At 40.3% G+C, this 15,883-nt stretch overlaps 1 protein-coding gene across 1 annotated transcript; it reads right to left on the bottom strand.

Annotated features, from left to right (window-relative positions):
- Nucleotides 1-80: 80 nt before the first annotated feature.
- LOC115750367 lies at nt 81-4,822 on the bottom strand. The gene is made up of 9 exons (XM_030687666.2): nt 4,645-4,822; nt 4,374-4,476; nt 2,716-2,774; nt 1,960-2,041; nt 1,678-1,823; nt 1,338-1,511; nt 773-1,246; nt 481-701; nt 81-410 (listed from the first exon to the last, which is right to left on the bottom strand). The coding sequence occupies exons 1-9, from the start codon at nt 4,742-4,744 to the stop codon at nt 81-83; spliced, it is 1,689 nt and encodes a 562-aa protein (XP_030543526.1). The 5' UTR covers nt 4,745-4,822.
- Between the last annotated feature and the right edge of the window lie 11,061 nt (nt 4,823-15,883).

Below are 15,883 nucleotides of genomic sequence, written 5' to 3'. Positions count from 1 at the left end.
GGTACCTCTTTGACTAGACAAAGTACTCGAAGACAGAATTCGAAGATAAGTACATCAGTTCATCGGCGAGAAATTCAAGTCTAAAGGGTGTCAAGGAATTTCTCAATGGAGTCACTAAATGCCGTCATGAGCTTAGAGAGGTATTGCACCTCGAACGAATGTTGGTGATCCCAGCCTGAGCTGTAGTCTCTGAATTCCTTGAGGTCTTGCCAAACTTGGGTCATGCGAAGTCTATTGACAGTACCGCAGTGCGCAGCTTCTGCTAGTTGCACTTTTAACATTACTACTTCCTCGAGAAGCCGGGCATCATTGTTGCTCAGCGCCTGATATTGTTTAGTAAGAGATATTAATTCCTCGTTTACTTCCGTTGAGGATCCCGGAATCGTTGAAGTAAGTACTCTGCCGCTGAGCTGTGAACAACACTGTTGAAACAGGCAACCAAAGATGATAGGCAAAACTGGAGATTTCAGAGATGCATACCTGAACAGAAGGCGACACAGAAGATGGAATGGCTGCTAGTTCTGATATGGCGGCCGAAGTCGGATCAGAAGGATTGACATTAGTCATGGCCAATCCCTCGGCTATTGCAGACCCCGCCAGCACTGTTTCTACAGGTTCATTGCCAGCAGCAGAGTCTGCCAGAGGTGGAGCGTTGTCAGCGGCAGTCAAAGGAGGTGTTGATCGAGTGTCTGATAGAATAGCGGCAAAAGAATATTGAGTTAACAAAAGAGGCCAGGTATTGAAGATATCAGGGCGGTGTAGGTATCCGAACCTGATCCCATGAGCGAGTCAGAAATCGCAGGTTGATCATCTTGCCTTCGATTACTCATTCTTTGGGGATGGTCATGATCATCAGTGGGAATGTCAGAAGCAGTGATGCTCCTGGAGGTGATGATTTCTTGTCCAGAGTTAGTACCAATTATGGTATTGGTAATTGTAGTCATATCGATGGCCTGGGCAGTATCCTGATCGGCAGAGCTGAAAATTTGGGCATTGGACATTTCTTGTTTATTGACTAAGATGTCGTTGATACTGACCAGAGCGCCCATAACATCAGTGGATGGAGATTGGGCGACAGCAGTTCCGTGACCCAATTCCGTGGTGGGCGCCGAAGCCAAAGCCAAAACTAGCCTCCTGCATTTTGTCTGGGCGGACCTTTCATCCTTCTGTGTTTTTACAGTAGGCAAAGCGGTTGAACGTTTCTTGCTAGCGCCCTTGGTGCGGGTGTTATGAGATGATTCGGACACTGCAGCACAGCATCAAACATTAGAGATACTGAAAGGAACAGCAAAAATCATGCAAGTACCCACATGCCGTTGTCCTTTTTGAAGTCTTACGAGGGCCTGGAGAGGAATGATCCTTGGTTTTCTTAGTCTTGGGAGGAAAAGGGCTATTAGTCTTCACTGCAATTGATGGAGTTTGAGTAATGGCATTGGTAGTCCCTTCCAATTGGTTCTGTCTATTTACACTGGGAACGGTGGACGTATCCAGTGGTTTGGACCTCATCGAATCTATGACAATTAGCATCAATAAAGGATTCAATAATCAGCAGTATAAGAAGATATTCAATAAGGCATTGAATAATCATCAGTACAAGAAGATATTGACAGAAACAGCACATACGAAGACACTTAGCATTCTCGGCCAAAGGAGTTGGACCAGGAACGATTGACACACCTTCAAGAGACAAAAGATGAAAGCTGGAAACCATCTTAGACTTGCCAAAATCAGGATAAAAAGCTTCTATCAGAGCATCATATCTTGGATCAGCACGGAGAGAATTACTGCCACAATGTGTGCGGCAAGCAGGGCATTCATTACTCCTAAATGAGGAATGTCACCAATTAATTTCAATAAATTAAAAGATTACTCAAACGAGGAGTTCATGACGATCTCCAACTAAAGAGAACATTATGATGTTGTAAGGAGTCGAAAGGAAGCATATTGTGTATGGCACACCTGAGCAGCATATATTTGGCAATGCATTCTTGGCAGAAACGGTGTAGACATTCCTTTACTGCCCTTGTATTCCGTATGATTCCTAGAGCAGACAAAGAAATCATGATATTCTCCTATAAATTGAGGCTCATGCATAAACTAAATGAGCGAAGAAAGTTGCGTAAAGAAGGTTTATAAGATTTTATCCTTCATTCACAATTTAATTCACGAAGACAAAGAAACTGCCACTGCAGTATCTAGAACTCTCAAGTATGGCCATTTAATCACTTACTATTTTCCTTTTTTGAAAATAAAAGTCCCCATGATACCATGTTTAACTATTCATCTAGCTAAATGTCCAAGCACTTGTCCTTCTAAAGAATATTAAACCTACGCAGAGGTCGCACCTGAAGGAAAAAACTAAATTTAAACCTACTGCTTATTTAAATAGGACCTTGTAATCTAATCAAAGTTCTTTCGTTTTTAACTTTTGCCACTAGGATTTCTAGTACCAGAGAATCCTTGAGAATAAAGCAAGTGCTTACACAATTCACGCCAGATATGGTAGTTCTTTGTCTGAGTCAGATCTGACTGCTTGACAATAGAACCTTTGAAGAGATTTTGGGACTTGAACGTATTCATGTAGACAGGCAGTTTGTGATGGCTAATCGCAACTGTCTACTCAATGTATTGATCACTTTTGAAATGGAATTGCTAATTTAGCTTAAAAAAAGTGGATTTTAAAGCATCTAATGCATTTATGCCCCACATTCTCACCTAGACATATCGGGCATTGCACTTTTTCCCTTATTTCAGCCAATTCCACCTGAACATAACTGAAGAGAACTCAAGCAATCAGCATCACATATTATCAGATGACCAGAAATCGCAGTTTGCTATCAATAATTTTGTTGAAAGCTAAGAACATCCGAAACTCATACTGCCCAGTGCTATTATATAACGTGGCTATTATACCCTTAAATTCATGAACAAACAGATTTCCCTATACAGGATGCTTATGGAGAATAATTTTCTTGGTGAATGGATCCACTAAAGGATGTCTTAAAGAAACTAATGATGTTTTTCCATTCTAAGAAATATCTTCAAATGCAGCAACTTTTTTTTTTCTATTGTTCAAGATGCCATTGCGTAATTTTTGTTTCTAGAATCAAACTAATGGCCAACCCAACATAAGGAAAAAGGCTCGGTGGTTGTCTGTAGTGCTGCAGCTGCAGTCCCTATTACCAACTTAGTCGAGGGGAAGATGCCCCTCCTAGGATTAATTACACAGAAAAACATCGTGCCACTTAAAGTTTATTTGTTATAGTTGTAGCAATGTTATGGTTGTGCAATGAAGTGGTGTAACTTGTGTCCTTGGCAATAAAAGGTTGCAGCACTTCAAAACTAGGTGAGGCAGTTTCCTAAAAGCTGCTACAAGTTGTTGCAGTTTGAGTGTGCTGCGGTTGTGAGGAGATTGCAAGCACCTTACAAAAACTACAACACCGCTTTTCCCAGTGGTAATTGCTGTAGGTAAGCCGTACTAAAAAAGCATATGATTGGAAAGTATGCATTAAAAATAACATATAAACTAAGCCCCTAGCTTTGGGTTCAAATAGTGCTTGCACTACAGTTACAAGAAACTGTGTAATGCTAGGATGCAAAATGTTTGCATGAAAGCTTATGTAGCCATGTCACGTTTAGAATCCCTGCATCGCAAAATGACATGACCTGGGCCGAAAACCAGCACATGGCCCGAAGTGTTTTGATCTTTCTAGCTGAAGATTTTGCATCCCTGGCATTGCCAAAATTGCACATGAGATTCATTGGAAAGTAAATAATGAAGCAGTTTCACACGCTCGGATTATAATCCAAGCAGATGTTTAAAGCAGGGGGGTAGTTGAAGATCATGAAGGAAAGCATATTGCTTAACCACCAGCTCAACACTACTTAGATACCCATCGTCCAAACTGATGTAATGGGAAATTATTGAAGGCAAGAACTTTTACTCGTCTATCATGGGTTACTGTCTCAATTCAAAAAGTCCGGTCCATGGAAAATCCGTCTTATTAAAAATAACTCCGCCTTTTGCCAAGCAATCATTCCGCAATGTATCATGAATGATGCGGCCTGTTAACCAAACAGAAGTTCCAATATGATTCTGTCACTTCCGCGGAGTTATCAGGAATCCTGCACTGCAACCCATTTCTTGCACGTATAAATAAAATGCTCAAATTTATCCTTTATCCAGTTCCAACTAAACCCCAAAGCACACAAGGACACACATTTCAGAAACCTGACATTGCTATGCAGAGTTGCTAGTTCCATGGATGTAGTCTGAACAACTCAACTCAGAATCAAGAGTTTGCCCTGAGATATTCACACATGACAAACCCAATACCAGACAAAGTAAACACACGAAGCTCACGAACACGTACAGCGCATTTAGATGAAACAGAGAATGCCCAGAAAGAGAGACAAAGGGAGACCACTCATACCCGTCCTTGTCCAAGTCCCTGGATGAAGAGCTCCGACAAAACTCTAGAGACCCAGATGAAAAGCAGAGGAGGAAGGAAGAAAAAACAAAGAAGGAAACATTCATCAAACCCATCAACATGAAAACGAAAAACCTGACAAAATGAAGCAACGGCGGTATCGTGAGGAAAAATGGCGCCTTTTTGGGTCAACAGAACTCCGAGGAAAGTTTACCATGATCGTCTTGAGGCGATCCACCACCACGGTTGCTCGTGTCGTTGCGGTGCGGGACATCGTCCGCTGAAGCTCTGCGAGGGCGTTTTCGAGCACGCATTGTTCGTATTCGGAGGAGGGGCACAGAGAAGAAGAAGAAGAGACGATCTCTCTCTATCTCCCCGCAAAAAAAAGTTCGAAGCGGCAAGCTCATAGAAGACCAGGCACCGCGATCCTCGTCGATCATTGCACGGATGCACCTATGCTAAATATTGTAATAAAAATTAAACCGATGCCCAAACACGTATTTCCGAAATTAATTTTCATCTCTAAAAAATTTCAAACGAGTGCTCATAAGTCATAACATTCACCGGAAAATTTCAAATAAACACGTGAAATGTTATTATTTTTTCAAATAAGGATACGAGGTGAAATTTATTTAAAATAAGAGCTTGAAAGGCCTTCATTATTTTAAAAAATGGTCTGATCAAAGACATTTTCATTATTTTTAATTTTATTTTTTCCTTTTTTTGCCCTTCCTTTTTTACAGCGGCCAGCCGTATCGGTCACCAACGAGAGGTGGGCGAGTCCGGCCCTCGGCGAAGCCCTCGCCCTTGTCTAGGTGAGGCCACCCCAATTGAGGGCCGACCTCACTCGATCCGGCGAGCGTTGCCTTCACCGGCTGCAACAAAGAAAATAAAAAGAAATATGAAAAAATAAAATAAAAAAATCAAAAACGTAAATGACGAGTATATCTTTGGTCGGGATACTTTGGGACCTTATTTAAAAATACGGGCATTTCAAGTTATTATTTGAAATTTTCCCTAACATTCATCCCAAACTTTTCTTTTCAAATATCCCAAATGGAGGTTAAATTCATCTTGCAGTTGTTTGCCATGTGTATTTTATTTTTGGTCGAGGTCTATCACGTGTATTGACTCTTATGCATTTTTACAGGATATTGGAAGGAAGGCTGATTGAGTGTAGATTTTGGTATGGAGTACTGATTTGCAAATTTTTATGGGACGAAACTTAGTTTTGAATAAATGTGTCGTGGTACTAAGGGCGAATTTATTTCACAAAAAATGAATAATTTGAAAAATAGAATCTCTTGTTTCGCTTAAAATAATTAATCAATAAAAAAAAGTTTCATGATCGATAACAATTTTTGTCTTAATATTTTCGTGAACAATAAAGAAAATAAATTTGTTCATTGATTCATTTTAAGCGACACGAGTAATTATTTTTTAAAGAATATTTTTCAAACTATTCATTTTTTATGAAGCCTATTTATTCTAGAATTTGTCAAGATAATGCACGTGAATCTTCGAACCTTCATTTTATTCATCGGAAGCCTAAAACTTGTATCCCATGCACTTGCACAGCTCTACATCGACCGCCCCTATTAAATAAGACAATGTGATTTCATTATTCTATCCTACGTTATTTCGATTCCATTTTTATATACACAACTTCATTTTTGCTCTTCTACTTGTTTTTGTGCTTCAGCTAACTTCTGTCCAGGATTTTCGTGATGACCCACCTCCAATCAAAATTATAAAAGATGTACCTTCAACATATACAAACATGAGGAATTTCAAGGGACGAGTGTAGGAAGAGTCGAACCGAACAGTGCATATCAACTGGGGTTACGTTGTCAGCAAGCTGGTTAACAAGCGTTGTGCAAAGCACAAGTAGACAATGCAAGAACCGAAACTCCAACGACTCAACCCAAGCACGAGTCGCTACTATACGAGCCTACCCGGACGGTAGCCATCCAAAGATGACGTGAAGTCTACCTTCCTCACAGCCATCCCCCAAGTTGAGAGAATACCCTCGAATTTCACGTCTCGTAGTTCAGACAAAATAGTTTAAAGACTTGCTCAGGTCCAATTATAGGAAACATTTGTAGATTTATTCCAGAATTTATCTTTCTTGTTCCGCACAAAAAGCAATGGCTTAAAACAACTTATCTTAACGTGCGTGCGTGCATGTGTATATATATATTGAACATGACTTTCTTTTTTGGGTGAGAATCATGGCAAAAACTCTAAATTACACAGGAACTCTACCTAAAACTTCCATCAAACAGAACTTTTGGAAAATGCAAAAAGTTATGATATGAGCTTAATCTTTGGAGTTTGCAACTTTAACATTGGTCATGACAATAAAATTATTAGAGATTGAATTTTAGAGAGATGATTGTAAATGAATATTTCCTTAGACATAACAATGGAAAATTTAGAGACCGACAATCAAGCGGAGCCAAACCGCTCAAGTCTCCGATTTCTTCTTTCCAAGATCAGACCTTGAAATGGGCGTTGTCGGGGGATTTCTATGCTGTAGGCATTTTCATGAGCTGATTCAAATTCAATTCTCTCCCACAAGCGTATAAGTATTTTTTTCAAGTTAAATTCCTAAGCATTAAAATTACTATGGTACTCAAATCTTATAGAATTCCTCTGAAAGTAGTATGGAACACGTAAATTTCTCTGATTGGAACACAATAGAAGAAAGACAGGAAGAAGGATCAAAGAAAGTTGGAAGAAAATTATGAGATCAGTTGATCCACAAGATATATTTTTCCCTTTCATCAATCTTACCATTAATGAATTATTTTGGACCATTTAAAATTTAGGGTGTGATGAAAGCTATTGACGGGTAGAAAATATGTATATAAATATATATGTATATTGATAGTATAATTGAATATTAAGTCGCGTTTTCATATAACAATTTAAGCTTTTAAAACAGTTGGTAGTGTATCGGAGCAAGAACTCCCGAGTTGGAATCTTTTCAGATTCCTATTTGTCTCGTCAATTACATATTTCCACGCTTAGTGTGAGGGATAGTGATAGAAAATTGCGCCTTCCTCTAATGGCTTAAATGTTTGGAACAATTGATTATGACCTTACAAAATCTCACATGTTACGGGTAGAAAATTATTATACATGCACATGGATGAGCCTAGCTCACATCCACCATTGAATGATGTGGTCTCCACATGGAGCCCAACTTTTCACGGTGTGCATGACAAATTATGAAATCTAGAATTTATTCTTTATGTTGTGAATTCCCCTATAAATTGAGTTATCTTAGTCATTCAGTAGTAGAGGTGCCAAATAGGTGGATCGAGTCAAGTCGAGTTGAATATGATTTGACCTATATTGACCAATTTAATCCGTTTTAATCCATTTTCATGCAATACAAATTTAACAAACTATACTCAAATTAATTCATACGTATCCCATAGCCGACTTAACCCGACCCATATTGAACAATATTTAATCATCTTTAGGAAAATTCGTTTCTTATAAAATTTTGAAAAAAAAGTATATTCCTAAACCATTGTCGATAATTTTATTTTATTTTATTTTATTTATTTATACTTTTTCTTTTCCTTCTTCCTCCTTTCTTCGTCGATCACCGAACCTCAACGATCGTTGGCGGCCCGGCCACCAGCCACTAGCCACAGGCACAGCTGATTCTGGCGAGCTTGAGGCAGGCTAGATTTTAAGTGAGTCATAAATAGATTTCTTAAATTTAAAAATATTCAAAATTTTCAATAATTTATGATTTTATTTATTTTATTACTTTTCTTCTTCCTTTTTCTTTTTCCTCCAACCTCCGCCGTAGCTATTGGCCGGTGATGGCCGCCAGCAAGCTCGGGTTCGTCGAGATCGAGTGAGCTCGTGGCCGCCTAGATTAGTCAAGTCTCGAGCTAGCGTCAACGAGCTTGAGGCTCACCGGTGGCGGTCGCTAGCGGTGGTGGCCAAGGCTGGAGAAAAAATAAAAAAGGATGAAAAGAAAGAAAAGAAAAAATTAATATAAAAAAATAGTAAAAAATTCGGATTGTTTTAAAATATTCATAAAATATATTGGTGACTCAATTAAGATAGTTATTTTAGCTAACTCATTAAGTTTTTAAGTAACCCATTTATGATCCATTTAAACTTGTGTTTAAGACTTAAGCCAACCCATTTATGATCCACCGTCTTTAAATATGGGCTCTAGACCCGTTTGTCAAGAGTAGTTAAAGACAACTGGCTGTGATGTCCGGTTAGTACGCAAGTTGTGACGGCGGCGGCAGCGTTGGAATGAGTCATCCTGCGATGTTGCTGATGACAACGACGTAGCAGTGGCAGCGGCCGTGGGATGTTTTAACAGCTCTGAGATATTGGTTTACCCAATTTTTCTCTAACAACAATGAATCTGCATTGATATGGTATTTTTAGTTTCTGAATTTCTTCGTGAAGAGCGACAGAAGAACATCGGAGTAGCAAACCAAGTAAAGATGCATGGTAACACCATTTCCATTTCGAAATGTCCCATGTCTCAAAATGCAGGCCAACATTCTGAAATTTGCTGAGTAAAAGAGGAGAAAGTAGTAATGTTAAGATCCATTTATGTAATACAGCTTTAACGACATCGGAAGCAGCACTCACTCTGTCAGCAGTTTCTTGAGCGAAGCTCTAAAAGCTATCAAATCCTTGTCCAGCGCTGCTTGTCCTGCCATGAATCTGGCTCTGAGTACGGTTTGGTGATCGAGTCCGAAGGTATAAGCTGTCGCCTCTTTCAGGGCCTTGCTGAATTCATCGCCCTGAATATTGAGGGTACACCGCACTTCGGTCATATGAAGCCTACGGGAAATGACTTGGCTTTCGGCTTCGGCCAGCTGTGCCTCGAGAATTGCTACATTACTGACAAGGCGAGCCTCAGTGTCGCTCATGGCTTGATAAGTCTTGAGGAGCTCAGTTGTCTTCTCCCTCTTCTTTTCCACTATGTCGGAGACAGCCCTGCATCCTCATACTGTCAGAGTGAGACACTGCAGCTGGTCACAATTCCTTTTGAAGGTATCGACGCCAGATAGGAGCCTAGGCAGGAAATTTTCACATCGAGCCTTGAATTGAGGAGCTTTGTCGATACCCGGGACATGGCAGATTTCAGAAAGTATCAATTTCGCTCTGGCTTCCGAAGACAAGTCTGAAATGGCCGATGAGAAACCTCCACTGGTCAGTCAGAGAAACTCTTTGCATTTGTCTTTTATAGACTCGGCAGGAGTTTCATTGGTCAGCGGTGGCACGGGAGTGCGCAGTAGTTGCCTTATGCTGTTTAGCTCATCTTCAGGAGCGAGAGATATCCTGCTCTCGTCAAGCTCGGAAGTGGATCCGGTGATTGTTGGGAATGAAGGTATCGGTGTAGCCTGATAAAAAGGTATGAAATTAGCAGGAATCGAACAATCGGATCGAGAGAAGGCTGGCTCTGGGAGAAACTGGGGATTTCAGAGATGCATACCTGAACAGGAGGAGACCCAGAAGATGGAGTGGCTGCTGGTTCCGATATGGCGGCTGAAGTTGGTTCAGAAGGATTGACAGTAGTCATGGCCAATCCCTCGGCTATTGCAGACCTTGCCAGCACTGTTTCTACAGGTTCATTGCCAGCACCAGAGTCTACCGAAGGTGAAGTGTAGTCAGCTGCAACCAAAGGAGGTGGTGATCTAGTGTCTGATGGAACAGCTGCAAAACGAATATTGAGTTAACAATAGATGCCAGGTATTGGAGATATCGAGGTGGTGCAAGTATCTAAACCTGAGCCCATGAGCATGTCAGAAATCACGGGTTGATCATCTGGCCTTCGATTACTTGTTCTTTGGGGATGGTCATGATCATCTGTGGTAATGTCGGAAGCAGTGATGCTCCCGGAGGTGGCGGTTTCTTGTCCAGAGTTAGTATCGTACTCGTACATTTTTTGCATAATGGCTAACATGCCAATATGGGCCAGAGGGTTGATAAAATCATGGACGGAGATTGTGCGACAGCAGTTCCGCAACCCAATTCGGTATTGGGCGACAAAGCCAAAATTAGCTTCCTGTGCTTTGTCAGGGCGGACCTCTCATCCTTCTGTTTTTCTACAGTAGGCGAATCGGTTGAATGTTTCTTGCTAGCGCCCTTGGCGGGGGTGTTTGGAGATGATTTGGACACTGCAGCACAGTATAAAAAATTAGAGATACTGAAAGAAACGGCAAAATTCATGCAAGTACCCGATTGTCGTTGTCCTTTTTGAAGTATTACGTGTGCCTGGAGAGGAATGATCATCGGTTTTCTTAGTCTTGGGAGGAAAAGAGCTGTCAGTCTTCACCCTTCCAGTTGATGGAGTTTGAGTAATGGCATTGGTAATCCCTTCCAATTGGTTCTGACAATCTACACTGGAAGTGGTGTATGCATCTATTGGTTTGGACCTCATCGCACCTACGCCTATTGGCATCAATCAGGGATTGAATAATCATCAGTACAGGAAGATATTGAAAGGAATAGAGCATACAAAGGCACTTACCATACTCAGCCAAATGAATTGGAACAGGAAAGAGTGATGCACCTTCAAGAGAAGAAAGACGAAAGCTGCAAACCTTTTTGCAAGTCATTTTCTCTTCATGAAAAGCCAATTCCTGAACAAGATGTTTCATTATTAGCTTCGACAGTCAATGCATTAAAAATAACATATAAACTAAGCCCCCAGCTTTGGCTTCGAATGGGGTTTGCACTACATTTGCAAGAAACTGTGTAACGCTAGGATACAAAATGTTTGCAAGGTATGTAGATGAGAGCTTATGTAGCCATGTCGCGCGCTCAATTTATTATCCGAACGGATGTTCAAAACAGATGGGCAGTTGCAGATGATGAAGGAAAGCATCCTGCTTAACCACCAGCTCAACACTACTTAGATCCCTGTCCTCCGAACTGATGTAACGGGAAATAATTGAAGAAAAAAAGTTTTGCTCGTCTATCATGGGTTGCTGTCTCAATTCACAAAGTCTGGTTCATGGAAAATCCATCTCATTAAAGATAACTCTGCATATTGCCAAGCAACCATTCCGGAACATATCTTGAATGAAGCGACCCGTTAACCGAACAGAAGTTCCAATATGATTCTGTCACCTTCGTGGAGTTAACAGGAATTATGCAGTGCAACCCCCATTCTTGCACATATAAATAAAATGCTCAAACTTAATCTTCTAACTAAACCCCAAAGCACACAGGGACACAAATTTCAGAAACCTGACATTACTATGCAGAGTAGCTGGTTCTATGAGTTTAGTCAACTCAGAATCAAGAGATTTGCCCGGGATATTTATAAGTTTCATAGCCCGAGTGAAAAAAAAAAAAAAAAAACAAAAAGTTCGTCCAAGTTACTTCCTTTCGTTTTGTCCAAGCTACTTCTCGTTTTGTCCAAGTTTCTTCTTTTTTCTGTCTAACCCGCTTCTTTTTCTCTTTGCGAGTTTCGGGAATACACACAAAGCTCACGAACACGTACAGCCCATTTAGATGAAACAGAGAAGGCCCAGAAAGAGAGACTGAGAGTACACTCATGCCCGTCCTTGTCAAAGTCACTGGATGAAGAGCTCCGATGAGATTCTAGAGTCCCAGGGGAAAAGCAGAGGAGGAAGGAAGAAGAAAACAACAAAGAAGGAAACAATTCATCGAACCCCATTAGCATGAAAACGAAAAATCTGGCGAAAAAATGGAAGCAACTACAGCATCATGAGAAAAATGGCGTCTTTTTCCCGCGGCTTGCGGGTCGACAGAACTCCGAGGAAGTTACCATGATCGTCTTGAGGCGGTCCGCCACGGTTGCTCGTGTCGTTGCGGTGCGTGAGACCGTCGTCTAAAGCTTTCCGAGGGCTTCTTCGAACTCGCATTGTTTGTATTCAGAGGAGTGGACAAAGACAGAAGAGACGCTCCCTCTGTCTTCCCCGAAGTTCAAAGCCGAAAGCTCACGGAAGACCAAGCACCGCGATCCTCGTCGATCATTGCACCTACGGTAAATATTGGGGAAAATTCAAGAAAAAAAATAGCTGACGTGTCTTCATTCTCTCAAATAAAAATTTAAAATAAATTATAATTTAAAAAATAACTTAAAATGTTCTTGTTATTTTAAAAAAAGCCCTCATCAAGTGCATTTTTGTCTTTTTCTTTTTTCTTTCCTTTTATCTTTTTTTCCTTTTTTTTTCCCTAGCCCCTCGCTTATGGCTGACCTCAGGCGGAGACTGGCCACCGGCGAGGGTTGCTGTCGACCTTGTCCGAGCGAGTCGAGGGCAGCCCTCGCCCGCCTCGTCCAGGCGAGTCGAGGTTCACCCTCACCGACCAGGTCTAGCGACGATTACTATTCTTCCTCTGTCGGAGAATAGTCCAGTCTCGGTTGTCATTGCTCCGTGGCTCTGTTTCTTTGTTGTACTTGGGTTCTATTTTTGCAGATTTCCAGCAAGCCCTAGCTCCACCGTGAATCACAAAACACCTAGCAAAGCAATCCAGCATGGCAGTGATCTTAATCGCGTCCCCTGTTCCAATAGTGCGGCCACGTTCCTGTACCAACGGCACTACTGCGGCCATGTCCCGGCTGTTGCAGCTAAGTCTCATGATCACTACTCTTGACTTCTCAAACACTAGCCGCGACACCCCGTAGGCTATCATTATGATAACCCGAAAATCCTCACTTGGTTGTGGGTGAATTAATATTTAATGAGTTTAGATTATTGGATAAGTTGTAAGGAATCTTTATTCGAACTCCCGAGTATTTTTGAAGAATTTTTATAAACCTGGTACTATTTTTAGGAACACGATATGAAACTTTTACCTACTTAAAATAGGAGCAGGTTAGTGATTGATAGTTTAGAATCATTTGGCACGAAAATTGAAATTCGACCAATATAAGTACAAAGTAGTCAAGCATGACAAAGCGTCAAGCTCGACAAAGCAAAAGCATGACAAATCGTTAAGCATGATACGTTGCAAGTCGACTCTATTGCATGCAAAGGACAAGCACGACATTTCACAAGTCGACTCTACCGCAAGTTGATTGGACTTTAGCTGCTTCCCCTATAAATACCGGGACAGCCGGTTTATTCGTTAGAACGATCGTTAAAACGTCGTCACTTTGCTCGTCCGAGCCGCCAACCCCATTGGCCGTCCGTACCCGCCGTAGATGCCGCTCACCATTGGCAACCCCGCCATCATGCGCCGCCATCGGCATGCCCTAGCCGACCATTCGACCTCCTCAAACGGTATGGAGCCCCAGCCATTTGTTCGTCTGTTCATTTACTCGTTTGTTATCATTCTTGATTTATCGATGCAAGTGGATTTGTAATCTTTATTACTTTATCATCTATGGTTTTGCTGTTGTAGGCATCGGTTGCCAATCGGATTTGGTTGTGATAGCTTTGATTTGGATATTATGGAATTCCGAGATCCTATCCTTGAGTAATCCTAGATTCCGGTTTGATAAACCTCGATTTGTGGTGACTATGACTTTGGTTTCATTCTATCCTTGGATTTTGGTTGATTCTATCATTGGATTCCGATTGAGCATGGAATTCCATTCTTTGGATTACCTTGGATTCTTATAAGGTGATTTTGTTTGCAATCATACGATTGTATAGCTGGTTTAGTCATTTGGCCTAGGAATTCTACTCACGGAGGAGTTTTGGGGTAATCTTGTTATTAATCATTTTTCGGATGAGTTAGCCCAAGATGATTGGAGTGATGAAGGCCGTGGATGATGATTCTGGAAATCCATAGTAGATTGCCTTTCCTTTGTAAATCCTTCCAGATAGGCTTTGTGTTTTAAAGAGTAATGTAAATGGATTAATTCAGATATGAAAAAAAGGCTGTTATTTGGCATGTGTGTTATCCGATTAATGAAACCATAAAAAGTCATACCCTTTGTATAGGCGCGACTGTTGATTGAATTTTTTTGTTTTGACATGTAATTGTGTCCATATGTTCGCTTGATTGTTTTTATTTAGAACTTCCGCATGCGTCGGTTACTTTGATTAATGAAAGATTAAAGTAGAGAGCGTAAGCCTTAGTCGTTGGCGGTTCGATATGGGACGTTCCGCCAGCCTCGTGTGGATTGAGGACGCGACAGTGATGAACTCCGTGGGTCGCTATAGCCATCCTTAGCCGCCTATGATCCTTGAACCATCCCCTGGTCCCATTCTCAGAAACATATCCACTAAATTAGGTGAGGGCTGCCCTCAGCTCGCCCTCGTTGGTAGCTGGCCATCACAGGCTAGAAGCTAGGGCAAAAAAAGGGAAAAAAAAAATAGAAAGGAAAAAAAGTAAAGAAAGAAAAGGTAAAAAAATCAAAAAAATAAAATAACGAAAATATCCTTGGTCACATCCTTTTTGAAATAACAAGGACACTTTAGGCTCTTATATGAAACAATGTCCATTTCAAGCTCTTAATTGAGAAAATGATGGTACTTCATGCCCTTTTTTTGGAATTTTCCCATAAATATTGTAACAAATCTCAAATTGATGCCCAAACATATATATATCTAAAATTGATTTTCGTTTCGCAAAAAATTTCAAATGAGCACACATAGGATTTACCCTAATTTTCTTTTCAAAAATCCCAAACGATACCTTTATCTCGAAGTTACCCTCCCTTTATGTGTAATTGCATGCGCATTTTCCACGTTGCACCTCTCATTTTCAAGTTAAATTCGTCTTACAGCTATTTGCCACGTTTGTTGTTACGTACGTATTTTTACTGGATATTGGCAGGAAGGCTCGGGAGGTTTGATTTTAATTAAGAGTACCAATTTACATGTGTCATGGTACTAATTTAATTTTCTTTTTGTGAAATGAAAATTAATATATAGTAAACGTGATATGTGGTATTAATTCAAAATTTTTTCAATGGAACTGTTAATTTGACAATCCGATAGTACTTGTTAGTTATTTTTTAGCACACGATCTTCTAATCAATAAGTACTTTATGTAAAACACGCGGTGATAATGTGTGGATTTATGATTGAAATTGTATAGTCTTTGACAATTATTGGGAAGCATTTCACTTTTTTCAATGGTATTAGTCCTTGACACATGAGAGATAGGAGCAATACCACACAACACGTGTCAAGAGTTGGTATTGTTACACGAAGCACGCATTTATTTCATGAAAAATGAATAATTTGGAAAGCATTTTCCTAAAAAGATCGTTTGTATCGCTTAAAATAATCAGTTAATGAAAAATATTTTTATTACCAGCAACATTTTATGTCCAAACATTTTCTTGAATGATGAAATTATTTTTTTGCTCTTTTATTTTTATGAGCGGTATAAATGATTATTTTGAGAAAAATATTCTTTAAATAATTTATTTGTCGTTAAATGAACGGAGATTTAGTTCACATGCTCAAATTGTAGTTCGAATCGCTCCACACTCGCTAGATTGAGGATTAATCGAAGGAGTAATTCAT

The sequence above is a fragment of the Rhodamnia argentea genome, chromosome 3, assembly GCF_020921035.1.
Source record: "Rhodamnia argentea isolate NSW1041297 chromosome 3, ASM2092103v1, whole genome shotgun sequence".
Taxonomy (NCBI): domain Eukaryota; kingdom Viridiplantae; phylum Streptophyta; class Magnoliopsida; order Myrtales; family Myrtaceae; genus Rhodamnia; species Rhodamnia argentea.
The sequence above is the reverse complement of the archived record's forward strand: the minus strand, read 5'-3'. Positions and strand labels throughout refer to the sequence as shown.